Source organism: Dreissena polymorpha, chromosome 8 (assembly GCF_020536995.1).
Source record: "Dreissena polymorpha isolate Duluth1 chromosome 8, UMN_Dpol_1.0, whole genome shotgun sequence".
Classification (NCBI taxonomy): Eukaryota; Metazoa; Mollusca; class Bivalvia; order Myida; family Dreissenidae; genus Dreissena; species Dreissena polymorpha.
The window spans coordinates 53,345,355-53,369,390 of NC_068362.1; the positions used below are offsets into that span (position 1 = coordinate 53,345,355).

Genomic DNA, 24,036 nt, shown 5'->3' on the forward strand with positions numbered 1-24,036 from the left:
CCCGGAAAGAGAAAAAATGAGACGTTTTAGTGCAGATTCGTTCATACGACACAAAGACACTATTTTTGTTTTACGGATCATTTCGGCTCAGAGGGCTGTCCATTCATGTAAAATATCGAATATAATATATATATTTTTGTAAACAACTGGTAGCATGATGAGTTGCAGATAATTGGTCAGCTCAATTCAACAGTGAAAAATGCCCATAATATCACTTTCACTCAAACTTGACTAAAAGCGATCAGAAATTCCTACAGATCTTTGAAACATCCTCTAAAATTAAGCGTTAACAGTTTACATGAGAGACGTTTCTGAACTAAAAGCAAACAACAGATGGCAATGATTCCCAGTCAGCTGGGAACAATGACTCAGTCGTGGATATCAGGTACAGTGTCACTATAATCAGATATGTTGGATCCCAGTAAAGTCTAGTATATTTGCATTTGTTTGCCAACAAACTATTGCCAAGATTGATATGTATAAATCTTAAATGCAAACTCCTCAGGAGCATTATTAGAGCACACAACGTCTCCCACGTTTCTCACCACGACCAATCAACTGATGAAGGCAAGCGCAAGCCACTCGTATTCTACTGGAGTCCTCACAAAAAACATGTCTTTCCAATATCAGGAGCACACAGGAAATAATTTTAAACTAACTAACAACTGAGCACCTTTGTATAGTTTTCACCCCTTAACCGATAGGCACCAGCACAAACTTTTCTATTGAGAAGGATCAGTGCTGTATCAGAAGAAGAAAGGGTTTCCCGGACTCGCATACAGTGTGAAAGAGTACTTTCAGTATGATGGTTGCAGTTTCAGTTTATTTGCACAATCAGCAAATACATGCTGTATGTCACACATACTAAGCAAACATAAAAAAGACGATCATAGTGTTGGAAAAAATCATTAGCACAAACTCCCCTCGTAGTCGTACCCGCTATTCGGTATGTCGACAATAGCCCCTTTAACATAATACAACAACAACAAGCATGGCGCCAATCATGGATATTTACCATTGCACAATGAATTTTTCGCAAATCAGCAGTCAGACTAGCGTTGTATCAATGTATAACGCACACCAACTTGTAAAATTAACATTTCGGGGCATACCTCTGCACGGAATACTTGGTACGGTAACACAAAATGTGAAAATTTAAAAAATCTGAGTCCAGGAAATGAGGATTTTTCCAACGTCTTTTTTTTTCAAATTCAAAAGCGAAAGCCCAGTAATTTCTCTCATCCGCCGGCCTGATCAAGTGTGAGTGAGACAATCACCGTTACTGCATCGAGCCCATCGCCTTCGACATGCAGCTAGTCCAGAGATACTGCATCGACGTTAAGGCTATCTCCTCAGTCACTGAGGTACACGGGGTAAAACCATTTTAAACAAGATTTTATGCAAGATTTTATGCAAACAGAATGGATCAAGCCAAATAGAAAGCCATTAAATTACATAAGCTGTATACTTCGTTAAATCATCTTCATTGCTTACAAGACCTAAGGATTACTGAGAGTCCTTCCAGTCCTATATGGCGTCTGTCCGAAAACTTTAACATTGGCCATAACTTTTGCAATATTGAAGATAGCAACTTGATATTTGGGATGCATGTGTATCTCATGGAGCTGCACATTTTGAGTGGTGAAAGGTCAAGGTCATCCTTCAAGGTCAAAGGTCAAATTTATGGCTTAAAAGCGGTGCAGTAGGGGGCATTGTGTTTCTGACAAACACATCTATTGTTTAATGCATGTGCATAATGTGTTGTGCCAGATAAGCATGTGCAGTCCGCACAGGCTAATTAAGAACACCACTCTCTGCCTAATCTGGATTTTTGCTGAAAATGAAAAATAATATTAAAGCGGAAATTGTAGTCCCTGATTATCCTGTACAGAATGCGCAGGCTAATCTGGGTCGATACTTTACGCACATGAATTGAACTCCGTTGATTTTTTTTCAAAGAATACTATCAGAATAGCAAACAGTTTGGATCCTGATGAGACGCCACGTTCTGTGGCGTCTCATCTGGATCCAAACTGTTTGCAAAGGCCTTCAAAATCCGGTTCCAGCGCTCAAAGGGTTAACAACATTTTTGCTAAGTTAATATACTATATAATCTAAAAATTTTGGTTTAAATAGATGCCTAAACTTGTGCAAAGTCCATTAATTTTGTTAAAGTGATTTAATAAACACTTTCTTTTGTATCTATGATTAAAATTTTTACTCACAATAAATTCTTTTTTGGCGAACGCGTTTGCAGCAAAACTGGTTTACGCATGCCTTATTTAACGAAGATTTTCTCTGAGAAAAATTCTTAAGTAAATTCTTATTAGTCGTAATTATATTGAGTATTATGAAGTGTTGTTAATCAAGTTTGTTAATCAGAATAATCATTAGAAGTCAATAATTTAATAGCTTGTTGTCTGGTGCTTAATAAATGGAATGATGTATTCTATAAAATATCAAAGTACTGTTAAAATTTTTAAGATTTAATTGTTTTGTCTCATACATTTATTTGAACCAGATACAACACTGAGCAGTCATAATGCATTTTAATTACATCAAGAACACTGAAATACATGTAGGTTACACTTTGATTTTTACGCTTAAATTGTGTGAGAAAGCTTTCACCCTTTTATTTTATTATCTGCTCTATTGTGCTTATAAGAACTTGACCATTTGGTTAACTTCAACTACAGAAATGTTAAGTGACTTTTAACTATTTGGTCATTTTTCAAAGTGACGTTTTAACAAGGTCGGCCTTGTTGGGGGACTCAGGTAGCAATTTTAATCTGTTTAGTAAACATAAAATGACAAAGAATGAATGTTAAAGAAGCAAAGAAGTTTTAAGGGCTTGTTATGAGTGAATTTAAATCACAGTTTGTGGTACCCTATGGAGGATAGGTATTTGATATTTGTGTGCACAGGAATACAGATAATGTATTTGTTTTGTTATGGCTGATGTTCTGTAATATATCTTTATTTATTTTAAATTGAAAACGGGTATATTTAATATAAGCATAATTCATTTTGTGTTTTCATGGTGGTATGTGTAGAAAATTTGAAATATTGTCATTTATTTGTTATAATTTATGTATAGCTGTCATTCCTTTATTATCATTCATGTAAAGCTTTCATTATTTTTTGTCATTTATGTATAGTGTGAAATGATTTAATGTGCATCTTCTTTTCAATTCTATTCTATAGATAATGCTTTACTAGTTATTGTTCAATTTATGCACTTGCTGTAAATCATTTATTACCTTATAATGAAATAAATCCTTGCTCTGTGAAAACAGGGCTTAATGCAAGTGTGTAGTGTTGTCCAAAAATGGCTTTTTAATCAGGGACAACGCTTTCTGGTTAAACTGGATTTTCTTAAAAAAGAGACTTCCTTTAAAAGAAAAATTCCATGAAAGGGGAATGTGTTGATTGTCTCTGCGACTACCTAACACATGCATTTAGGCTGGTTGTCGCAGAATAAGGCTCAGTTATCAATATTTGTGTACAATTACATTTTCCTCTTTCCAGGATCCGCTAACATCAGTCCTGGTTCCAAAGTCCATCTTAAGAAATCCCACACGTCCGAGGACAACGTAACCACAACAACCCGCGCCCCCGACAACAGTAGGCTCACCTTTCAGTTCATCTGGTATGCAAATGCCAACCTGTTTCCCATTACAACGAGTCACCATGACGACCCAGTGCTGAGAGGGAAGACCTGGGTGGTGATCTCCGCTGTACTGTCAGTGTCACTGTGTAAGTATATGGGCTGCATTCTGGGAAAACAGGGCTTAATGCATGTGTGCAAAGTGTCCTCCCAGATAAGCCTGTGCAGTCTGCACAGGCTTTTCAGGGCATCATGTTCCTCCTAAACTGGATTTTAAGCTTAGAAGAAACTTTCATTAAACAAAATATATCTTCAAAGAGAAAAGTTTTGTGGCTGATTAGCCAGTGCAGAATGTGCAGGCTTATCAGGGGCCACACGTTCCACCTAAACTGAATTTTAAGCTTATAAGAGGCTTTCATTCAACAAAAAATTAAATATACCACAAAAATGGAAAATGTTGTGTCTGATAAACCTGCGTAGGCTGCAGAGGCTAATCTGGGTCAATACTATGCACATGCATTAAGCCCTGTTTTCCTCAACAATTTTTTATTGTTTTTATATCAGATTGTACAAGTTTTCTAGACAATTGTCTTGAAGAAGCTTTATCAATTTCAAGCTTGTATTGCATATACCTTAAATGAAAAAATGTAAGTTTGACTTAATGCTCAATTATAAAATCGATTGCATGTATTTGTAACCATGGGAATGCACCTTCCAATTTAATTATCCAGGTAGTTAATTACTATTTACAACATCAGTTGATCATGAAACTTCAAAAATATATTTTTATTTATTTAATACATATCAGATCATTTAAAATCAGAATGTATGGCTATTTTGTTATTGTTTATTTACTTATGAGCCATTTCATGTGATAATGTGTCATTTGCCCAAACCAGCATTGGCACAGCCAAGCCTGCGCATCTGTGTAGTCTTGTCAGGAACTACACTATTCGCTTGTAGACCACAAAACCTTACTTGACTTCTACAGTGGACAGCATAACTCATGACCAGACTGCACAAGTGGGCAGGCTTGTCTAGAGCGACACTGGCTGCAAATGGTGTATTACCTATTTTGGCATGATTCCGCTAATACAAGCATCAGCTGAGCAAAATTGAACATTTTTTAATTGGGTCATTCTTTACTTGCCATCTCGTTGACAAGCTAGCATGTTATTTGTCCGTTTTTTATTAGATTAGAAGCCAGCATAAATATAAGCGATTTAAAGTTGTTAAAATGCATGCACGACAAGTGCCAAGCAATTAAACATCTTTGTTTGCTGGACACTATAAACATAGTGTAATCTTTGTGTTGTTTATGTTACAAAATTATCACTCAATATATATCTGTTCTAAAGAAAAGCATATACTGTGACTGTTGTGGTTCTGTAACATATTTAGTTCTGGCTACCATAACTTTAAATGTCGCTTTTTATGATTTTTGACTGGCGCGACTTTATAGTTATGGACCAACCCCATTAGGAAAGTCAACCAGAAATTCCCGAAAAGTTGACAGTTAACAAAGACCGGTCCAAAACAGCTTTTAAATGCAGTTATTGGCCAAAATCAACCACTTGATCGGAAAGATTGACATTTTTCACATTTAACTGATATATTCTTTCACAAAATTCTATCTTAAACATTTAAAATTTATCTATTCTGCTTTTACATATCGAGAAAAACAGCGATGTGACAGACTTACTTGAAATGCGAATCTCCCGAGATTTCACGGTCATATGACGTTATTTCTATTTTGCGTAACATACCATGTGCTCAAGTGTTTTCAAATTCAAAATGACATTTCCCGGTATTTTAGATTATTCTGGCTTGTTTTGTAAACAAATTGTAGTGTAAATACAAACTCAAAGTAAATATTATTTAAAACAACCTGATTCACACTGAAATCAGTCTTATAATCCACCAGACATAAGTTGTTTATCACAAATAATAGATTTCAGAAAACGAAAGTAATGTTTACAATTTCAGCAAAATATGTTAAGGTCGATCCGAAAGTATCCAAATGAAAACTCGTCACGTGACAAAGCGACAATGGCGTCAAAATTGTGAATTTCAGACTGATGAGTGTTATTTTCATATATTGTAAGATGCATTTGAAACATTTGAACCTTAAAATAATCCCCGATGCAGTAATTTATATTCATTCACCAATATATGTAGAAATGTATCCAAGAAAATGAGCTTTCTTTGATTTATAGCGTGACATAAATCAGGGGTTCTGAAATATTTTAAGAGTCTAATTGTCCACGGACAAGTTGGACCCACATATTCACTTGTCCGTACCAAAGAAGTACTTGTCCGTACTTTTAAGATAGATAAAGGAAAAGGTCATTACTAATTAAGCAAATAATACAAGCATACACTTTCGTTAACTTCTATTCTAAATTATAAACATAGTTAACTAGAAAATTGAACAAAAAATACAAGCAAGATGTGCATATAATAAGATCACGTTTAAGTCACACATGATACTAGTCTTATTTATAAGACGCGCAAAGAATTTAGAGATACTTTTTATGTGGGCTAAATTCTTTGGAACTCCAAATATTACCAATATAAAAAGTAGCTTAATATTTGAGAGCGTCAACAAGTTCGACTAACATGATACCATCTTGGATATTTAATAATCTCAACATGACTAGACAATTCACTTGAAATAAAATAATCTCCGTTAATTATAAGTATATAATTATCCGCTAATAAAGGAAACTCCTTACGAAGTTTACATTTACACACATCGGCAACGTTTCAAGCCAAGGAAAATCAATTAGCCAAGACTAAAAAAATTCTCGTTTCCGCTTGGCGTCGTGTGTTTATCATATTCATACTTGGCTTTTCTCTTCTTTTCCGACGCCGAACTGATTTTATCATTGGTCTGATTAGCGTCATGGCTAGACGTTGAAGTGGTTTTATTATATAAAAATCGAATGCAGGTCGTTAGAACATGTATGCGGCCATTTGCAATGTACGAAAAATGTTATCTTAAAATTCTTATGCGTGATTGGCTGTTGCTATACACATGTGTGCTGGTTTCTCTATTAAAACAGGGACATAGGTCCCTGATTAAAATTGTTTTCTTATGCGTGATTGGCTGTTGCTATATATACTCGTGGACTGGTTTACCACATTAAATACTTATTATCGGAAAATAACATACCTCTAGTTACAAAAGTGTGCTGGTCCGCAGATTAATCATAAGCTATTTATATAAACTTCGTTTTTTATTTTCGAAAAATATTGAAGTTTTGTTCTCGAAACAAATTTTACCACGGAAATTTTACTTGTCCCCGGACAAGCCAGCTTTCAAAATCTGCTTGCCCGGAAGGGTAAATTGACGACTCGGACAACTCGGACAGCATATTTCAGAACCCCTGTAAATATGTTATGACTCTGGTTGACTTTCGATACGGGGTTAGCTTCAGCGTACAGGTCTGTCAATACTATATAAACTGTACGCTGAAGTTTCTTTAGCTATAACATATTGAACATCAGCTTTTTGCACTGTAATCAAAATAGTCAATATTGCAAGAAATAAACTCTATATGATTAAAAAGATGTAACGGATTTATTGAATGCCTTGAAATAGCTGAGATTATTTTAATCTCCAGCAATTACTGCAAACCCCATAGCCTTCTAGATGAAAAAATCCAGTCTATTATTTCCGGAGCTTTGAAATTTAAGAGGTGCACTTGATTCCTATCAGGCATAACACCCGTTAATAGGAAGGTGGGCTTGATTTGCAGACGGGTCGAATTTAATTTACTGCTTTCTTTTTCCTGCTATGTGTCGATTTTATTTGAGATTTTCAAGATGTATGGGTGAATTAAAAAATGTGTGAGAAGTATTTTTGAAATTTTCTGATATTTGCTTATGGTAGCACTTTGGATGTGATTTCTTATTATGCTATTGCATTTTTGTTCTTCAAGTATGTGATCTGACAATTTGTGCAGTATGATTACACAAGTTTGTTTGATGTAGGAACATCACATATACCACAACACACATATGTTTTAAATTTCATCTCTATGGAAATTCTTTTAGTCTTAATTAGTCTTATATATTCATGGCACACATACATTATAGAGACTCCCCATACAAAACCACAAATCCAAATTCAGAAGAAAAGAAACAACAACAAAAGCTCCAAAATGCACCATTATTGCAACTAGCCCAGGGGTTATGAAATATTTTATGAGTCTACTTGTCCACGGACAAGTTGGACCCACAAATTCACTTGTCCGTACCAAAGAAGTGCTTGTCCGTACTTTTAAGATAAATAAAGGAAAACATCACTACTAATTAAGCAAATAATACAAACATACACTTTTTTAAAGTTCTATTTTTGAATATATACATACATTCTAGTTAACTAGAAAATACAAGCAAGATGTGCAAACAATAAGAACACGTTTAAGTCACACATGATACCATCTCGGATATTTAATAATCTCAACATGACTAGAAAATTCACTTGAAATAAAATAATCTCCGTTAAATTTAAGTTACAAAGTTTACATTTACACACATCGGCAACGTTTTCAATCCAAGGAAAATCAATTAGCCAAGACTCAACAAATTCTCGTTTCCGCTTGGCGTCGTATGCTTTATCATATTCATACTTGGCTTTTCTCTTCTTTTCCGAAGCCGAACTGATTTTATCATTTGTCTGATTAGCGGCATGGCTTGACGTTAAAGTGGTTTTATTTAATAAAATCAAATGCAGGTCGGTAAAACATGATTGCGGCCATTTGCAATTTACGAAAAATGTTATCTAATGCGTGATTGGCTGTTGCTGTACACGTGCGCTGGTTTCTCTACTATAAATGCTACCTTATGCGTGATTGGCTTTTGCTATATACGCGTGGACTTGTTTACAACATTAAATAATTATTATCGGAAAATAACCTACCTCCAGTTAAAAAAGTGTGCTAGTTCGTTTTTTATTTTTGGAAAATATTAAAGTTTCGTTCTCGAAACAAAATTTACCACGGAAATTTTACTTGTCCCCGGACAAGCCAGCTTTCAAAAGCTGCTTGCCCGGAAGGGGAAATTGACGACTCGGACAACTCGGACAGCATATTTCAGAACCCCTGTACTAGCGTCATTTTATTGACTCATTACATCTCAACAATTAAGATATATAGTGTAAAAACAGGTTTTTAGTGGTTAAACACTTACCCTTTCAGAATCAAAGTAAAAATGACTTTATGCAACCATCATAAAACCAGAACAGCCTAAGAATCACATGCAGTCTGTTCAGGTTTTATGCTGTTAGCTGCTGATCAGTTCTTTAGGGTTAGAAATGAAGCCTCTGAAACTAGAATATAGTAAGAAAGGTCTTAAATTTAATTTGATTTATTTTGTAAGAAACTGTGCAGAATGCAATTATCCCCTTGATTTCAGCTGAGCCAGTGTCCAACCTGTCTGAGCCCATAGAGATCGTGTTTGAGATCCCGCCCACTGACAGCAAGCTCACTGCTGCCTACTGGGATTATACTGCCAACGGTACGCATACATGAGCCTCATTCTGGGAAAATGGGGCTTAATGCATGTGCGTTAAGTGTCGTCCCAGATAAACCTGTACAGGTTGCTTATCAGGGACAACGCTTTTTTCCTAAACTGGATTTCCGTTAAGAAAAGTCTCACTGTAAACAAAAATGTCCATAAATGCCAAGTGTTTTCCCTGATTAGCCGGTGCAGCCTGCACAGGCACATCTGGGAAAGATACTTTATGCACATGCATAAAGCCAAGTTTTTCCAGATTTCATCTTAAATTTTATTGACTGCCATTTTTAACTCGTAACTTCAAGTATGTGACTTATTATACCCCCATTACCATTGGTAATGGGGGCTACATAGGAGTCACTTTGTCGGTCGGTCGGTCTGTCTGTCGGTCTGTCCCGAAATTTCATCTTAACCAAACTTGGTCACAAGTTGTATCTTGATGATGTATAGGTCCAGTTTGAATATGGGTCATGCCGGGTCAAAAACAAGGTCACGGGGTCACTTAGTGTGTTTTAAACCAAAAGTTTATCCGGACCATTACTATGTCATTTATCGTTAGATTTTAAAATAACTTGGTACATTTGTTCACCATCATGGGACGGTGTGACGTGTGAAAAAAGTACGACGATATCTCCAAGGTCAAGGTCTCACTTGGAGTTCAACGGTCAAATGCTTGTCCGGGCCATAACTTTATCATCTATTGTGAGATTTTAAAAACATTTGGCAAATTTGTTCACCATCATGTGACGGTGTGTCGCGCGAAAAAATTACGTCCTTATCTCCAAGGTCAAGGTCACACTTTGAGTTCAAAAATCAAAAATGGCCATAAATGAGCGTGTCGGGGCAATAACTATGTCGTTTATTGTGAGATTTTAAAATCATTTGGCACATTTGTTCACCATTATTGGACGATGTGTTACGCAAAAGAATTATGTTGATATCACCAAGGTGAAGGTCACACTAAGTTCAAAGGTCAAAAATGGCCATAAATGAGCTTGTCCGGGCCATAACGATGTTGTTCATTGTGAGATTTTAAAATCATTTGGCACATTTGTTCACCATCATTGGTGGGTGTGTCACACGAAAGAATTACGTCCTTATCTCCGAGGTCAAGGTCACACTTTGAGTTCAAAGGTCAAAAATGGCCATAAATGAGCTCGTCCGGGCCATTACTATGTCGTTTATTGTGAGATTTTAAAATCATTTTGCACATATGTTCACCATATTTGGACGGTATGTCGCGCGAAAGAATTACGTCGATATCTGAAAGGTCAAGGTCACACTTTGAGTTCAAAGGTAAAAAAATGGCCATAAATTAGCTTGTCCGGGCCATAACTATGTCGTTTATTGTGAGATTTTAAAATCATTTGGCTCTTTTGTTCACCATCATTGGACGGTGTTTCGCGCGAAAGAATTACGTTGATATCTCCAAGGTCAAGGTCACATTTTGAGTTCAAAGGTAAAAAATGGCAATAAATGATCTTGTCTGGCCCATAACTACATGTATGTCATTCATTGTGAGATTTAAAATGATTCTGTACATAAATTTTGTTCACAGTCATTGGACGGCGTGTCATGTGAAAGAATTCAAGAGTTCAAAGGTCAAAATGGCTATAAATGATAATGGCATAATAATTCTTAAAATTCGCCATAAATTAAATTCTCTTGTTTTGTGAAGACAGCATGCAAAATTGTCTGTGTCAATGCGGCACGTGGGGGTATACGTCACGTCTGTGACAAAGCTCTAGTTTTCAAAAGTAGGAGGAAGTTTTGAATTTTTGTTTAAATAAGCTTCTAAAAGTAACTGAGTGTGGTTGAAAATGATTCTTGTTAATAGCATGATGATCTACCCAGTCTGTTGGTAGCCCTAAATAACAATTTTGTTGCGTTTAGTGGATCACATTTCTCTAGCAATCAAATTCAAACTCGAACAATGTGTAATCACCAAAAAGTGTAGATGGGCATGGCTATTTGTTCCTCCTCAGGATTTACACATTCCCGAGTTATTTTCCCTTGAATACCGGTATACTTGACAAAGTGGTGGAGTGGGATTTGTCATGTTTGTGACAAAGCACATGTTTACATGACACTAACATTAACCCTTAACCTCTCAGAAGCAAAGTGAAAATGGCTATATGCAATATGTGAGTCACTCGCAGTCTGCTCAGGTTTGTGCTGATTGCTGCTCATCAGTATCTTAGGGTTTGAACAGAAGCCTTTGAAACTTTAATCTAGTAAGAAAGGACTTAATTCAGTTTGATTTTTGAAGGGACTACAAATGTGTCAAAATGCGTATCTTAGCAGGAAAGGGTTAAACTTACAAATATGTAATCATCAAAAACTGAAGATGTGCATGACTTTGTTCATCCTCACGATTCACACTTTCCCGAGTTATTAGCCCTTGTTATTTGTCATTTTTGTGACAAAGCAAGAGTTGACAAATGTCTAGCATTAATCCTTTCCCACTCAGAAGCAAAGTGAAAATAGCTTTTGCAACCAGCAAAAAACCAGAACAGCCTGCGAGTAACTCGCAGTCTGTTCAGGTTTTATGCTGTTTGCTGCTCATCAATATCTAAGGGCTGGAAATGAAGCCGTTAAAACTTGAATATAGTAAGAAGTCTTAAATTTAACTTTCCAAGTGTCCACAAATGCGTCAAAAATACGTATCTAAGTTGTAGAGTTAAAACAATTCCCTCCTTTGCTTCCCAGGTGGCAATTGGGACTGGCGTACAGATGGCTGCAGCATTGTTGAGAGGCGTCCCATGCTGGCTACAGTCCACTGTGACCACCTCACAGCCTTCGAAGTTCTCAAGGTAACCATGTACTTGTAGTCATGGCAACGGGCACTTTGAACAGCATTTCAGAAGTGATGTTTGTTGAGGAATGACAGAGGTTTGGTTGCTAGACAAAAAATGGGTACGAAAAAAATGTGGGTAGGAAAAAAAACAATTTGGTTACGAAAACAAATTAGTGTATGAAAAATATAGGGAACGAAAAAAATTAGGGTACGAAAACACTATTTGGGTACTAAAAAAATGGGAACGAATAAAAGTTTGGGTACGAAACAAATTTGGGTACAAAAAAAGTGGGTACGAAACAAAATTTGGGTACGAAAAAATTTGGGTACAAAAAACATTTGGGTACGAAAAAGATGGGTACGAAAAACATTTTCGGTACGAACAAATTTGGGTACGACAAACATTTGGGTACGAAAAAAATGGGTATGAAAAAAAAAGTGGGTACGACAAAAATTGGGAACAGAAAACATTTGGTACGAGAAAAAATATGTACGAAAAAAAATTGGGTACGAAAAAAATGGGTACGAAAAAAAAATTGGGTACGAACAAATTTGGGTACGAAAAACATTTGGGTATGAAAAAATGGGTAAGTAAAAAAAATGGGTACGAAAAAATTGGGTACGAAAACTATTTGGGTACGAAAAAAATGTAACGAAAAAAATTTGGGTATGAAAATAAGATTTGGTACGAAAAAATTAGGGAACGAAAAACATTTGGGTACGAAATAAATATGTACGAAAAAAAGAATTGGGTACGAACAAATTTGGGTACAAAAAACATTTGGGTACGAACAAAATGGGTACGAAAAAAAATTGGGGTACAAAAAAATTTGGGTACGAAAAAAATTTGGGTACGATAAAAATGGGTACGAAAAAAATATGGGTACGATATATTTTGGGTACGAATTTTTTTTAATTTAAAATCAATTTTGAATTGTCTAGCGGGTGAATCGTCTCGTGGGGGTGAATTGTCTTGGGGTTGCTATTAACGCTACATGAACTTCCGGCCAAGCCACGTAGCCATTGCGCAATAAAAAACACCACCTTTTCGTCATTAATTTTCCAGATATGACGAAAACGCCATCGTGTAGATCGCGTTCTGGTCCATATATATGTGAAATTTCAGCGCAAGTGTCGGGCCAGTTTTCAACACTCTCAAATCGCTGCTATATGCTGGAGCTTATCAAATTGTAGTCGCCATTATCATTCGTTCAATTGAACGTCATCAAATGATGACATCAATATAGCACTCATACCATAAAAACAAGGAGTCAATGACCCCTGGACTGAAATTTTGAGGAGTCAAATTGAAAAATTCTGGGGTCAATTTTGAAGCGCGTTAATTGTGTTTTTGTCTGTATTATTCAATTTTTTAGATAAAAACATGCTCCAAGAGTTACACAATATCTAAAAAAAGTTATACTGCGTTATTAAATAAAAATACCATGATACATAACACAACATATTTTAATGAATTGGTACACAAAGATAAGGACAAAATATCAATAATTTGTGCGAACAATATCAACTTAAAGTTTTTCAAAAACAAAACATGTTCATTTTTCAGTTTTTATTATTTCTATCACTATACTATGTTTATTTGTAAAAACAATAAATGCTCATTAAAATCTACTTCATGATAACACATTTAAGTAATTTAAGATATGTACCTGTAGCACCTTTTCATCACATTTTATCCTTGTTATATTATCATCATCATCATCATCCCTATGATAGCTTTTGTACAAAAACACAACCTAAATGCATGGAACATCTAGTATATCTATTACTGTTTATCTGAATACTATACATGTCGGAAATATATACACTTAAGAATGCCTTACCAGTAGTAATTTAACTTTAATAATCCAAATTTACCTTGTTGTTATCTGGTTTAACAAACATTATTTAATGTTTGTTAAATCCAGTTAATGCTATCTCCATTATTGAGTCACCATTACTTGTAATTTGAATTGTTGTTGTTGTTTGAATTGCCATTTTTTTAATTGAATGCGGGTTTAATGTTAATTTACAATATGTCCGCCATTTACAATGTCAAAGGTCAAGACGCAGCAATTTAATTCTACTCGGATAATTTATATCTAATCGAGGAAATGTGTTTTCTTGATGTCAACGCCCGGGGTAGACCTCTATTCCCTCGATTATAGACCGAGTTTCAAATACTGAAACATTAATTTTGATTAGGAACACAGCGGGATTTATTACCATGGAACTCGAGATGTTAACTGACTGACACACGGGTTAAATTTTCGATGCGTCAAAATGACGCACGGCAGAAAAAAGGGTTGCGTCATTTTTCATTTGCTCGCGTCAAAACGCAGGATTCTGCGTCTATTGAAATCCCTGACTCCAATATTTGTTTTGAAGTTAAATATTTATACCGATGTTGATGAAGATTAGACTAACAATGTGACTTCTGTGGTATAAACATGCATTTTGTTTATTTAATATCTTAACCAATTTTTTCAGCTCAAATGACCCAGTGTCAAACTTGGTGAGATTTATTGATACAAATGTTCTGACCAAACTTCATTAAGATTTGCGAATAAATTAAAGAAAGCGAATCAGTTTTTCAAATTCAGCCAAGACATTAGAACAATTGACCTGACCAAGTTTCTTGAAGGATGCACAGTAAATGTGATTTCTAGAGTGGTAACAAGATTTTACTATAGCCATTGGCCCATATATGGAAAACTGCTAGGCCCTCAACGGCCATGCTTTTAAACTGACAGAACATTTTTAACTATACCCAGAATTAATAAAACCTTATCAAACATTACTAATTTGAATGACTATAGATGTATTAAACACCCAAAAAAATTATGAATGTAAAATCAAACCCCGTTGTTGTTTACTTTTCAACCTCAGTTTGTGAGAAAGAAATGGGTTTCTAAAATTTATCCAATGGAAATGGTATATACAATAATAATAATTAAACTCGTCATAAAAATTCCAGTGCACAATTATACTTACAGAGTATTCTGTCATATCTATTACCTGTCAATAATACCCGAAAGGGGAGTTAGACAGTATACAGTATTGGCCAAACATAGCCGGACCGACGGACATGACCTGTAAAATTGTGTAAGTTCCGGCCTGTCTGTCAAATTTACAGGACCGATTGTCTGGTAAAAACAACAACAACGAATTCATAGGTTTGTTTAGGTTTGTTTATGGCTCTGAAAGTTTTCTGAGTTGCAAAAATAGCAATAGCATCTTTATACACGTGCTTTTCATTACCAACGCTCTTTCTGCTGACGGAATTTTCCGAAGGCCCCTGATTGGTCTATTTATGTGCATCTTACGAATGCGGGTCAGGACGGTCCAAATCCATGACGGCCTAGTCGCTTAACAAGATAATCATAAATCTGATTACCGGTATTACAATTTAAATGATGCAGATATTAATTTGTGTGGTTTTAATAGCAATAGTAATGTATAATAATGATCATTGTCAATCAAACCGTTATTATCTTGGCTATCAATGTCCATGCGTGAAACAGGCCGGTTGTCATTTATCGAGGCCGTTGTCGGTTTAGGCTGTATTGACCAGACTCATACCTGACATGCGCGCTAAGCGTAGCTTAGTTAAACAAGTATCAGCTACTTTTGTTTTGGAAACTAATCTTATAAAATTAAGATATAATAAAGAAGCGATTCCGGTTTATATTTACTGTTAACATGCGCTCAGCATTTAAAAAACATATATTTTAACTAAACAAGACTAGTACCATGTATGGCGTGTATTATTATTTAACATCAGATACAAATGTGTGACCTTAAAATTAATAGCTATTAAATAATTTTATCATTTTATATCATAAACACCTTGATCCCAGCAATGAAACCAAGTTATTTTACTATTTTATTCTGTAGCCAGTAGGTCCTATAAAAAAAGAGGAGGTCCTGTATTTTTTCCCATTTTACAGGACCTACTGTCCAGTAAATATTTGCCTAGTTTGGATTTGACTGAGTATATATAGATAGAGAGAAAAAACACACGCTGCACATATTACAGGCCTTTGTATTGCTGATATTTTATTTCTTCTTTGCATATTCAATTGATAAAAAAAACTTAAATGGATTTCTATTCTTATTTTGCTGTTTTATTGTACCCTCAATTTATAAATGTTTCTTCAATAATTGAATTTTCAGAATCCTCATTCTTTAAAAGAAATTTTCAAAGCTATTTGGTTAAAGCCACACACTTTGAAATGATATACATGTTAATCAATACATAAAGATGCAATTTGAAAGTGTGTAAAATTGTCATTAAATCTATAGCCTATTAGAAAGTAATTTATTATTTTTTTTATTTAAAAACCGAAAGTAGGATTTCTATATACGTATACTCATATTTCGACCAACACGATTAATTTTTAGTTGTAAAGCGCAAAATAGACGGATTTCTACCTTGTAACCACCAGATACATTCTAATTGGTATAGATAAAATTAAATCTATAGCCTAGTTAGAAAGTAATATATTATTGTTCAAACGGTACCGCTTTTAAACCGAAAGTAGGATTTGTAGACGTTTACGTCTATTTCAACAAACGCGATTATTTTTAAGTTTTAAAGCGCAAAAAAGATGGATTTCTACCTTGTAATCACCAGATATATTCTAAATGGCAAAGATAAAAATATGTTACTTATTTATACTTAAATTTACTATGCCATGCAGTTAATTTTAAGGTGTGTGGCTTTAAGCCATTTTTTTTTTATTCAATATAAAACATACAATGTAAATATGTGCATAAGCAAGAACAAAAGTGGTATAAAACAACAGTAATTATGTCAAACACATATTATACATGATATGCTAGGATATACTGTTTTGTTTTTTTTGCTTTGGTTGCATGTGGTGTATGCTGTTATTTTTAAATGTAATAATCAATCCTATAGATGAGTTGCGTAGAGTTAAGAAGAAGACAACTGGACTGGGTTATGAAAGTTTATGCGTTTCCATTTTTGTTCAAAAATATGAAGTTTATCATTATTGAGGGCTATTTCTTTTTCAATTTGGATCTTTAGTTTTAAATAGTTTATAAAACAGTTGAAAGTAGGTATTTGTTTTTTGTATTTGAAGCTAAATATAAAATATTTCATTAATATGATAATGTGGTTCACAGTGTTATTAATTTCTGGTATTTTAAAATTATTCACACCGAAACTGATATTTAGGAGAGACAGTTTTAATTTTAATTGTTGGTTCTCTAGAAATGTTGTTAACTGGTTCCATAGAATTTGAATATGTTTGCACTCCCAGAAAAGGTGTTCTATTGTTTCAATGTGCTCGCTGCATATATCACATAAATTTGTGTTGGATAGGTTGCATTTAAAAAGGTATTTATTTGTAGCTATGATTCTATGAACATATTTATATTGAAAATTTCTCAGTGTGCTATCAATAGTTGTTTTATATGGCATGATAAATATTTGTTTCCAATTAAATTCTTGTTCTCGAAGAAGGCTTCGCCATTTATTTTGAATCTTGGAGTTTTCTGCAGGGTGTTTAATTTGTAGTTTGTAAAATATTTAGTTTGTTTTGTTTTGTTTTGCAAGTATGTTTTCCGTGAATGATGTTTGAGTACATGGTGTGTTATTTGTATTAATTGTAGATTTAATATGTATGGGTATGCTTTTAATCAATGTGTAATACATTAGGAAATTGCCCGAAGGTATTCCGTATATATAACATATATTCTCAAAAGAATAGAAGTCTTTTATTCTGTAATCGTACAATTGGTCGACATATTTAATGTTTTTTTCAAACCAATGTTTATAGAAAAAAGTCTTATTGTTTGCAGTTATGTCTTTATTGTTCCATAAAATAGTTTTACTGGTGATTTGGGTTTCTAGATTATGAGTAACATTAGTCCATGCCGATAAAACATTAGACAGAAAAATGTTTTCGTTTGCAATTTCATGCAAAATTGTATTGCTGATGTAACATTCAAAAAGTAAGGAGTCACCATATTTCTTTAGGATTTCCTGGTAGAATAATTTCCATTTACTTGTATTGGTATTATCTAGATATCTTTTAACCCAGCTGCATTTGATTGCATTCAAGAATGAGTCGATGTCATTCGATTGATAATTGGATACCTCCATTTTCTAAAGATTGAATTAACTGAGTTCGCTTAATTTTATCAGGTTTACCGTCCCATATGAAATTAAATATTTCTGATTGTATATCTTTTATAATATCATTTGGTGGGTTTGGGAGAACTGTTAGTGTATAAATTAGTTTAGGGAGTGCAAATGTTTTCAACACCGTGTTTTTTCCGATAAGTGTAAGTTTACAATGCTGCCATGATTTTAAACAATTTTTAAATTTTTGTAATTAAGGCAGTATGTTTTTTAGAACTGTTTCATTTTCATTGTTTGTAAAGGTTATTCCTAACGTTGTTGCTTCATCTGATGTCCAGTGGAATTTCATGTCTTTTTTAAGTTGAATACTACTTTGTTTAAATTTACCTACTCGTAGCACAGTGCATTTACTTTTGTTAAGTTTAAGACCCGATGTCATTCCAAAAAGGGTAAGCGATTCTATAAGATTAATGAATGAGTCAATATTGTCATTTAAAAAATAAGTTGCGTCGTCAGCAAATAGGGACTGTTTAATTTCTTCGTCAGGTTCTAGCGATATTCCATTTATATGTTTATTTGATTGGATATAGTGTGATAGATACTCGATGCATATAATAAATAGTGAAGATGAGAGTGGACATCCTTGTCGTACCCTCGTTCGATGTTAAAACTGTTTGAGAAGAAGCCATTGTTAATTATTATACTGTTAATATCGGTATAAAATAGTTTTACCCATTTAATTAGACTTTCACCGAAATTGATATTTTCTAAGCAAGAGAACATAAACGAATGGTCTAGTGAATCGAAAGCCTTTTCAAAGTCTGCAAAGAAAATGAGGCCAGAATTGTTTGGTTGGTTGAAATAATTTATGCATTCTTGTATCAGACGTACATTTTCACCAATGTATCGTCCTTTAATAAAACCAGATTGAGATCTTGAAATGACTGATGGTAATACTTTTTTTATTCTGTTTGATATACTTTTAGTTGCAATTTTATAATCATTGTTAAGTAGACTAATCGGGCGCCAGTTTGATAAGGAATCTAGGTTTTTTCCAGGTTTTGGAATGAGTGATATTATACCTTGTTTTTGTAGCGTAGTTAGGTTTTTGTTGTTAAATGAATAGTTAAGTGAATTAATTAAATGTGTTTTGATATCGTTCCAGAATATTTTATAAAATTCGACTGTGATGCCATCAGATCCTGGACTTTTGTTATTTTGCATTTCTTTAAGTGCTAAACCACATTCATATTCATTAAGTAATCCGTCGCACAGTTGTTTTTCTTCTTGATTTAAAGCATGATGTGTATTTTTAAAAAGGGTGTTATTTTCAACATGTTTTTGTTTATAGAGGGTTTCGAAGAATAAACGTTGTTCTTCTAGTATTTGAGTTTTGTGTGTTATATCTTCGCCATTAACTACTAATTTGTGTACAGTTTTTTGTTCACTTCTACGTTTTTCGATGTTTGCGAAGTATTTTGTATTTTTTTTCATTGTGTTTAACATGCTGTGCACGTGCTCGTAGTATAATTCCATTAAGTTGTGTATGATAAATTCCTTCTAATACTTGTTTTTTAATGTTATTTCATTCTCAATGTCTTTGGTATCGTTTGTGTTTGTTTCATGTAATTGTTTTTCAAGTGTTTCAATGATTTGTATTGTTTCAGTTTCAAGTTTGTGTGTTTCTTTTTGTTTGAATGACGTGTATCTAATTGTTGTGTTACGTATATTTCCTTTCATTACTTCCCATAGGGTGTTTGGGTTCGCATCTTTATTATTTTGAACTGTGTTGAGTATTCCTTGTTTTATTTGTGTTTGATATTGTGTATCTAATAAGATGCTGTTATTAATTTTAAAGTATCCTGGGCCTCTTTCAGGTTGTATATTGTGTAGTTTAAGTTCAACCAGAGAGTGGTCAGTCATAAATCCTGGTTTTATGCTACATGTGTCAATAATGTTGCAAAGTGATTCAGATATTAAAAAATAGTCTAATCTACAGAATATTGTTGGCTTTGTATTTGAGTGCCAGGTGAATTTGCTTTCGTTTGGATATGTTGTACGCCAGATGTCTATCATGTTGTAGTTTTCAATTATGTTGTTTAAAATATTTCTATTTTTGGGATGGGTATAAAGGTTACCCTTTTGTTTATCTATTAATGGGTTGAGGACAGTATTGAAATCACCGCCGACTATAATGTTTTTATCTTGATTATTAATTATGAAAGATTGTAATGTTTCGTAAAATGTGGAATCATCAATGTTGGGGCCGTAAACGTTGATTAATGTTAAATGTGTTTCGTGTATTTTGATATCTATACTGGCTAGTCTGCCAATTATTATTTCGTTAAAGTTATCGACTGTAATCACTATATTATTTTTTATCAGAAAGGCAATTCCTTGTTTATTAGAATGTTGTCCACTGAGATAGATGTCTCCGTCCCATTCATCTTTTACGGTTTGTGTTAAAGTATGTGTCAAGTGACTTTCTTGTAGTAGGCATATATTATTATTTTTTTTCGTCTAACCATTTGAAGATTTTAATGCGTTTGTCTTTATTGATTAGCCCTTTTACATTCAGAGTGCATGATTTAATCATTTAAAGAAAGGGAGGGTGTGTAAATATTATTGTGTGGATTTGTCCAGTAAGTGTCTATTTTAAAACATGTCCAGTAGGTTTCTCTTATAGGACATAAGATGTCCATACATACATACAAACGTTTAATTGGTATACAGCATACATCAACATCATTTTTAACTCTAAATTTCTGCATTTTAGGATGAAAGCAATTCAGCAAATTAAGTACAAAAAACAAAGAAACAAGAACAAAAAAAACAAACAAAGGGATAGCAAGGTAAAACAAATGATCGTGATATCAAGCAAACAAATCAGTTTGTTTACATCAAAATACATGATTTTACAACAGGTTTTTTACATATATGTGTTAAAGAAGTGACTTTTACAACATAAATGTTTTGAACGTATTATTGTATATGTAGTGATTCATCTTATCGCATCCAATGCAGAACATATAATATGATATTGAGAATGAGACAAAAAGCACCCGATTCTTACGCATAATGACATTTAAATACTTATAAAGCATAATGTCTTAGATAAAAGCATGTTTTCAAGTTATTTACATATACTTATATATATTTACATCTATATAAATAAATACTGACATATACAATCACTCACAAAAACATTCCCATATACATTTATATCTATATCTCAAATAAACGCATAATTTCTTAGATCAAAAGCAAGTAGATAGCTGCATGGGATATTTTTTGAGTTACATGTGTACCTACATATATATATATATATATATATATATATATATTAACATCTATATAAATACTTACATACACCGTAACATACACACACAAAAAAACATACCCATATACAGCTAAATATATATATTCTAAATAAAAGCATCTTTAAGTATATATATATTCTAAATAAATGCATCTTTAAGTATATATATATTCTGAATAAATGCATCTTTAAGTATACATCAAAAATACAATTGTTATTGTGAGAAGAAAGGAACCGCACAAATAAAGCAGTATCAATAAATCAAGCATTATTCCATGCAGCTTAAACTTTGTCACTACTACTGTAAAATGAGATTTTGAATGAATTAAAGGGAGGCAAATCTGTGTAATAAAAAGAACATGCATAAACCGTAGTTGTTTCCCTTGTTTGAACCATGCTAAATCATTAAAATGCCTATTTCCAGTAACTGTGACCTTCACCTATGACCTTGACCTTTGACCTAGTGACCTCAAAATCAATAGAGGTCATCTGCGAGTCATGATCAATGTACCTATGAAGTTTCACCTATGACCTTGACCTTTGACCTAGTGACCTCAAAATCAATAGGGGTCATCTGCGAGTCATGATCAATGTACCTATGAAGTTTCATGATCCTAGCCCCAAGCGTTCTTGAGTTATCATCCGGAAACCACCTGGTTGACGGACGGACGGACCGACCATTTACAAAGTTGAGCAAATATAATAATTTTTCTAAAAATAAATCATCCTCTGAAGCCCCCACTGAGATGCAAACTCAGACCTCTTTCCTCTGTGAAGGAAAGTATTCTATCTTGAAATACAAGGGCATGTAAGAGGAAAGTTAGCTATTTTAAATCTATCAACAAATAGTTTTGAACAATATTTATATGGTATTAAAATATGCAAACATCCCGTAAGTTTATTTTTCACATGACCTTTGAAACAGAACAGACATCTCTGAATCTGCAATACATTACATTCTTAAGTGTTCACAAGGTAAATGTTGACGACGAACAAAAGACGACAGACAAAAGGCGATCACAAAATCCAGAGTTTAAAAGAATTTACGATACACGAGATACGTATTTCATACTTTACAAGAGCGAAGGAGTCATACATTAACTAAATTTATTATTAACAACACGCTTACCTCAATTTTAACTTAAATCCAATGCTTTAAACAATAAAGTTACAATGATATGAACTTCCATTTTCTGTTCTTCCTTCCCTTTCTAAAAAATTATTTAAAACCACACTATTTTTAAATAATCAAAGTATAAAATGCTAACCATTCTGACCTAAAACACAATATAGGAAACCGTACATCCAACTTGTCGTCATTTAAGTCCAGAGTTTACATGAAATTATGTTACACGAGATATGTATTTCATACTATACAGAAGCGAAGGAGTCATAAAAAACTAAATTTAGTATTAACGACACGCTTACATGTACATCAATTTTAACTTTAATCCTTTGCTTAAAACAATAAAGTTACAAAGATATGAACCTCCAATTCTGGTCATCCTTCTCTTTCTCAAAATTTATTAAAAACCACACTATTTTTTTTTAAACTTGTGTATCAAATGCTAACCATTCTTACCTGAAACATGATTAAGGAAACCTAACTCTTGACGCAGCGAGTTATTTTATTCTTATGGAAGATTAAATTATGCATGACAAAAATACAATCAGAAATATTTTTTACAATCTTTTGATGCTTTAAAAAATATTTTACTGTTAAATAAAATAACACGTCTGACTTGTCGTCATTAAAATCCAGAGTTTGAATGAAATTACGTTACACGAGATACGCATTTCATACCATATAAGAGCAAAGGAGACATAAAAAACTTAATTTAGTATAAGCGACACGCCTACCTAAATTTAAACTTTATTCCAATTCTTAAAACAATAAAGCTGCAAGATACAGTAACGTGCACGCACTTCCATTTTCTGTTGTTTTTTTTGCGTTCCATTTCTCCAAATTTATTTACAACCACACTAATTCTTTATAACATTTGTATCAAATGCTTACCATAACAAAGCCGTAATCCTGTCGCTGTGAGTTATTTTATTCCTATGAAAATTTAAATTATGCATGACAAACACAAAATCCAAAATAATTTTGGATTCTTTCAATCCTTTAAAACATATTTAAATGCACAACCGACTTGTAGTCATTAAAATCCAGAGTTTAAATGAAAATACGCCACACGAGATATAGATGTATTTCATATAAATTCATGTGTGCTGAACAAAGGGGCAATTATAGGCAATTATACACTAGGCTTACAATGCTCAAACCAAAAGGTTCCAAATTGTTGCAAACAAATAAATTAAACATTCACATTAATCAATTATAATTACAAGCTATTTGTTTTTGTACTGATATATATTCAATTGTGGTGTGGTCAACCGGGATCACCTATGAGAGAATCAGGTGAACCAACCACTGCCCTAATCAGACATCAGTCTGAAATTAATGTTACTCAGCTTTACATATTCTGCTAATTAAATCTTGACAGAACCTTGTCAAGTTGACGATGCTTAGATTTGAGAAGTTTATAATCATCGAGGGGGGGGGGGGGGTATTCCAGACGTAAAACATTGCATCATTATATGGAAAACAGCTGCACAACTGTGTGCGAAAAGGTAAAACAGTATATTCTATCGAGAACTATCTTGCATAGCAACGT

General features: G+C 33.6%; 1 protein-coding gene across 1 annotated transcript; it reads left to right on the forward strand.

Moving 5' to 3' along the window:
* Positions 1 to 333: 333 nt before the first annotated feature.
* On the forward strand, positions 334 to 11,961 carry LOC127840535 (adhesion G-protein coupled receptor G2-like). Its single transcript, XM_052368950.1, has 4 exons — positions 334 to 385; positions 3,529 to 3,756; positions 9,029 to 9,130; positions 11,840 to 11,961. The coding sequence occupies exons 1-4, from the start codon at positions 334 to 336 to the stop codon at positions 11,959 to 11,961; spliced, it is 504 nt and encodes a 167-aa protein (XP_052224910.1).
* Positions 11,962 to 24,036: the final 12,075 nt, after the last annotated feature.

Coding starts and splice junctions, on each gene's coding strand:
- LOC127840535 (XM_052368950.1), top strand. CDS start 334: ATGGCAATGATTCCCAGTCAGCTGGGAACAATGACTCAGTCGTGGATA. Junction 386..3,528: donor GACTCAGTCGTGGATATCAG/GTACAGTGTCAC, acceptor TCCTCTTTCCAG/GATCCGCTAACATCAGTCCT. Junction 3,757..9,028: donor TGTACTGTCAGTGTCACTGT/GTAAGTATATGG, acceptor CCTTGATTTCAG/CTGAGCCAGTGTCCAACCTG.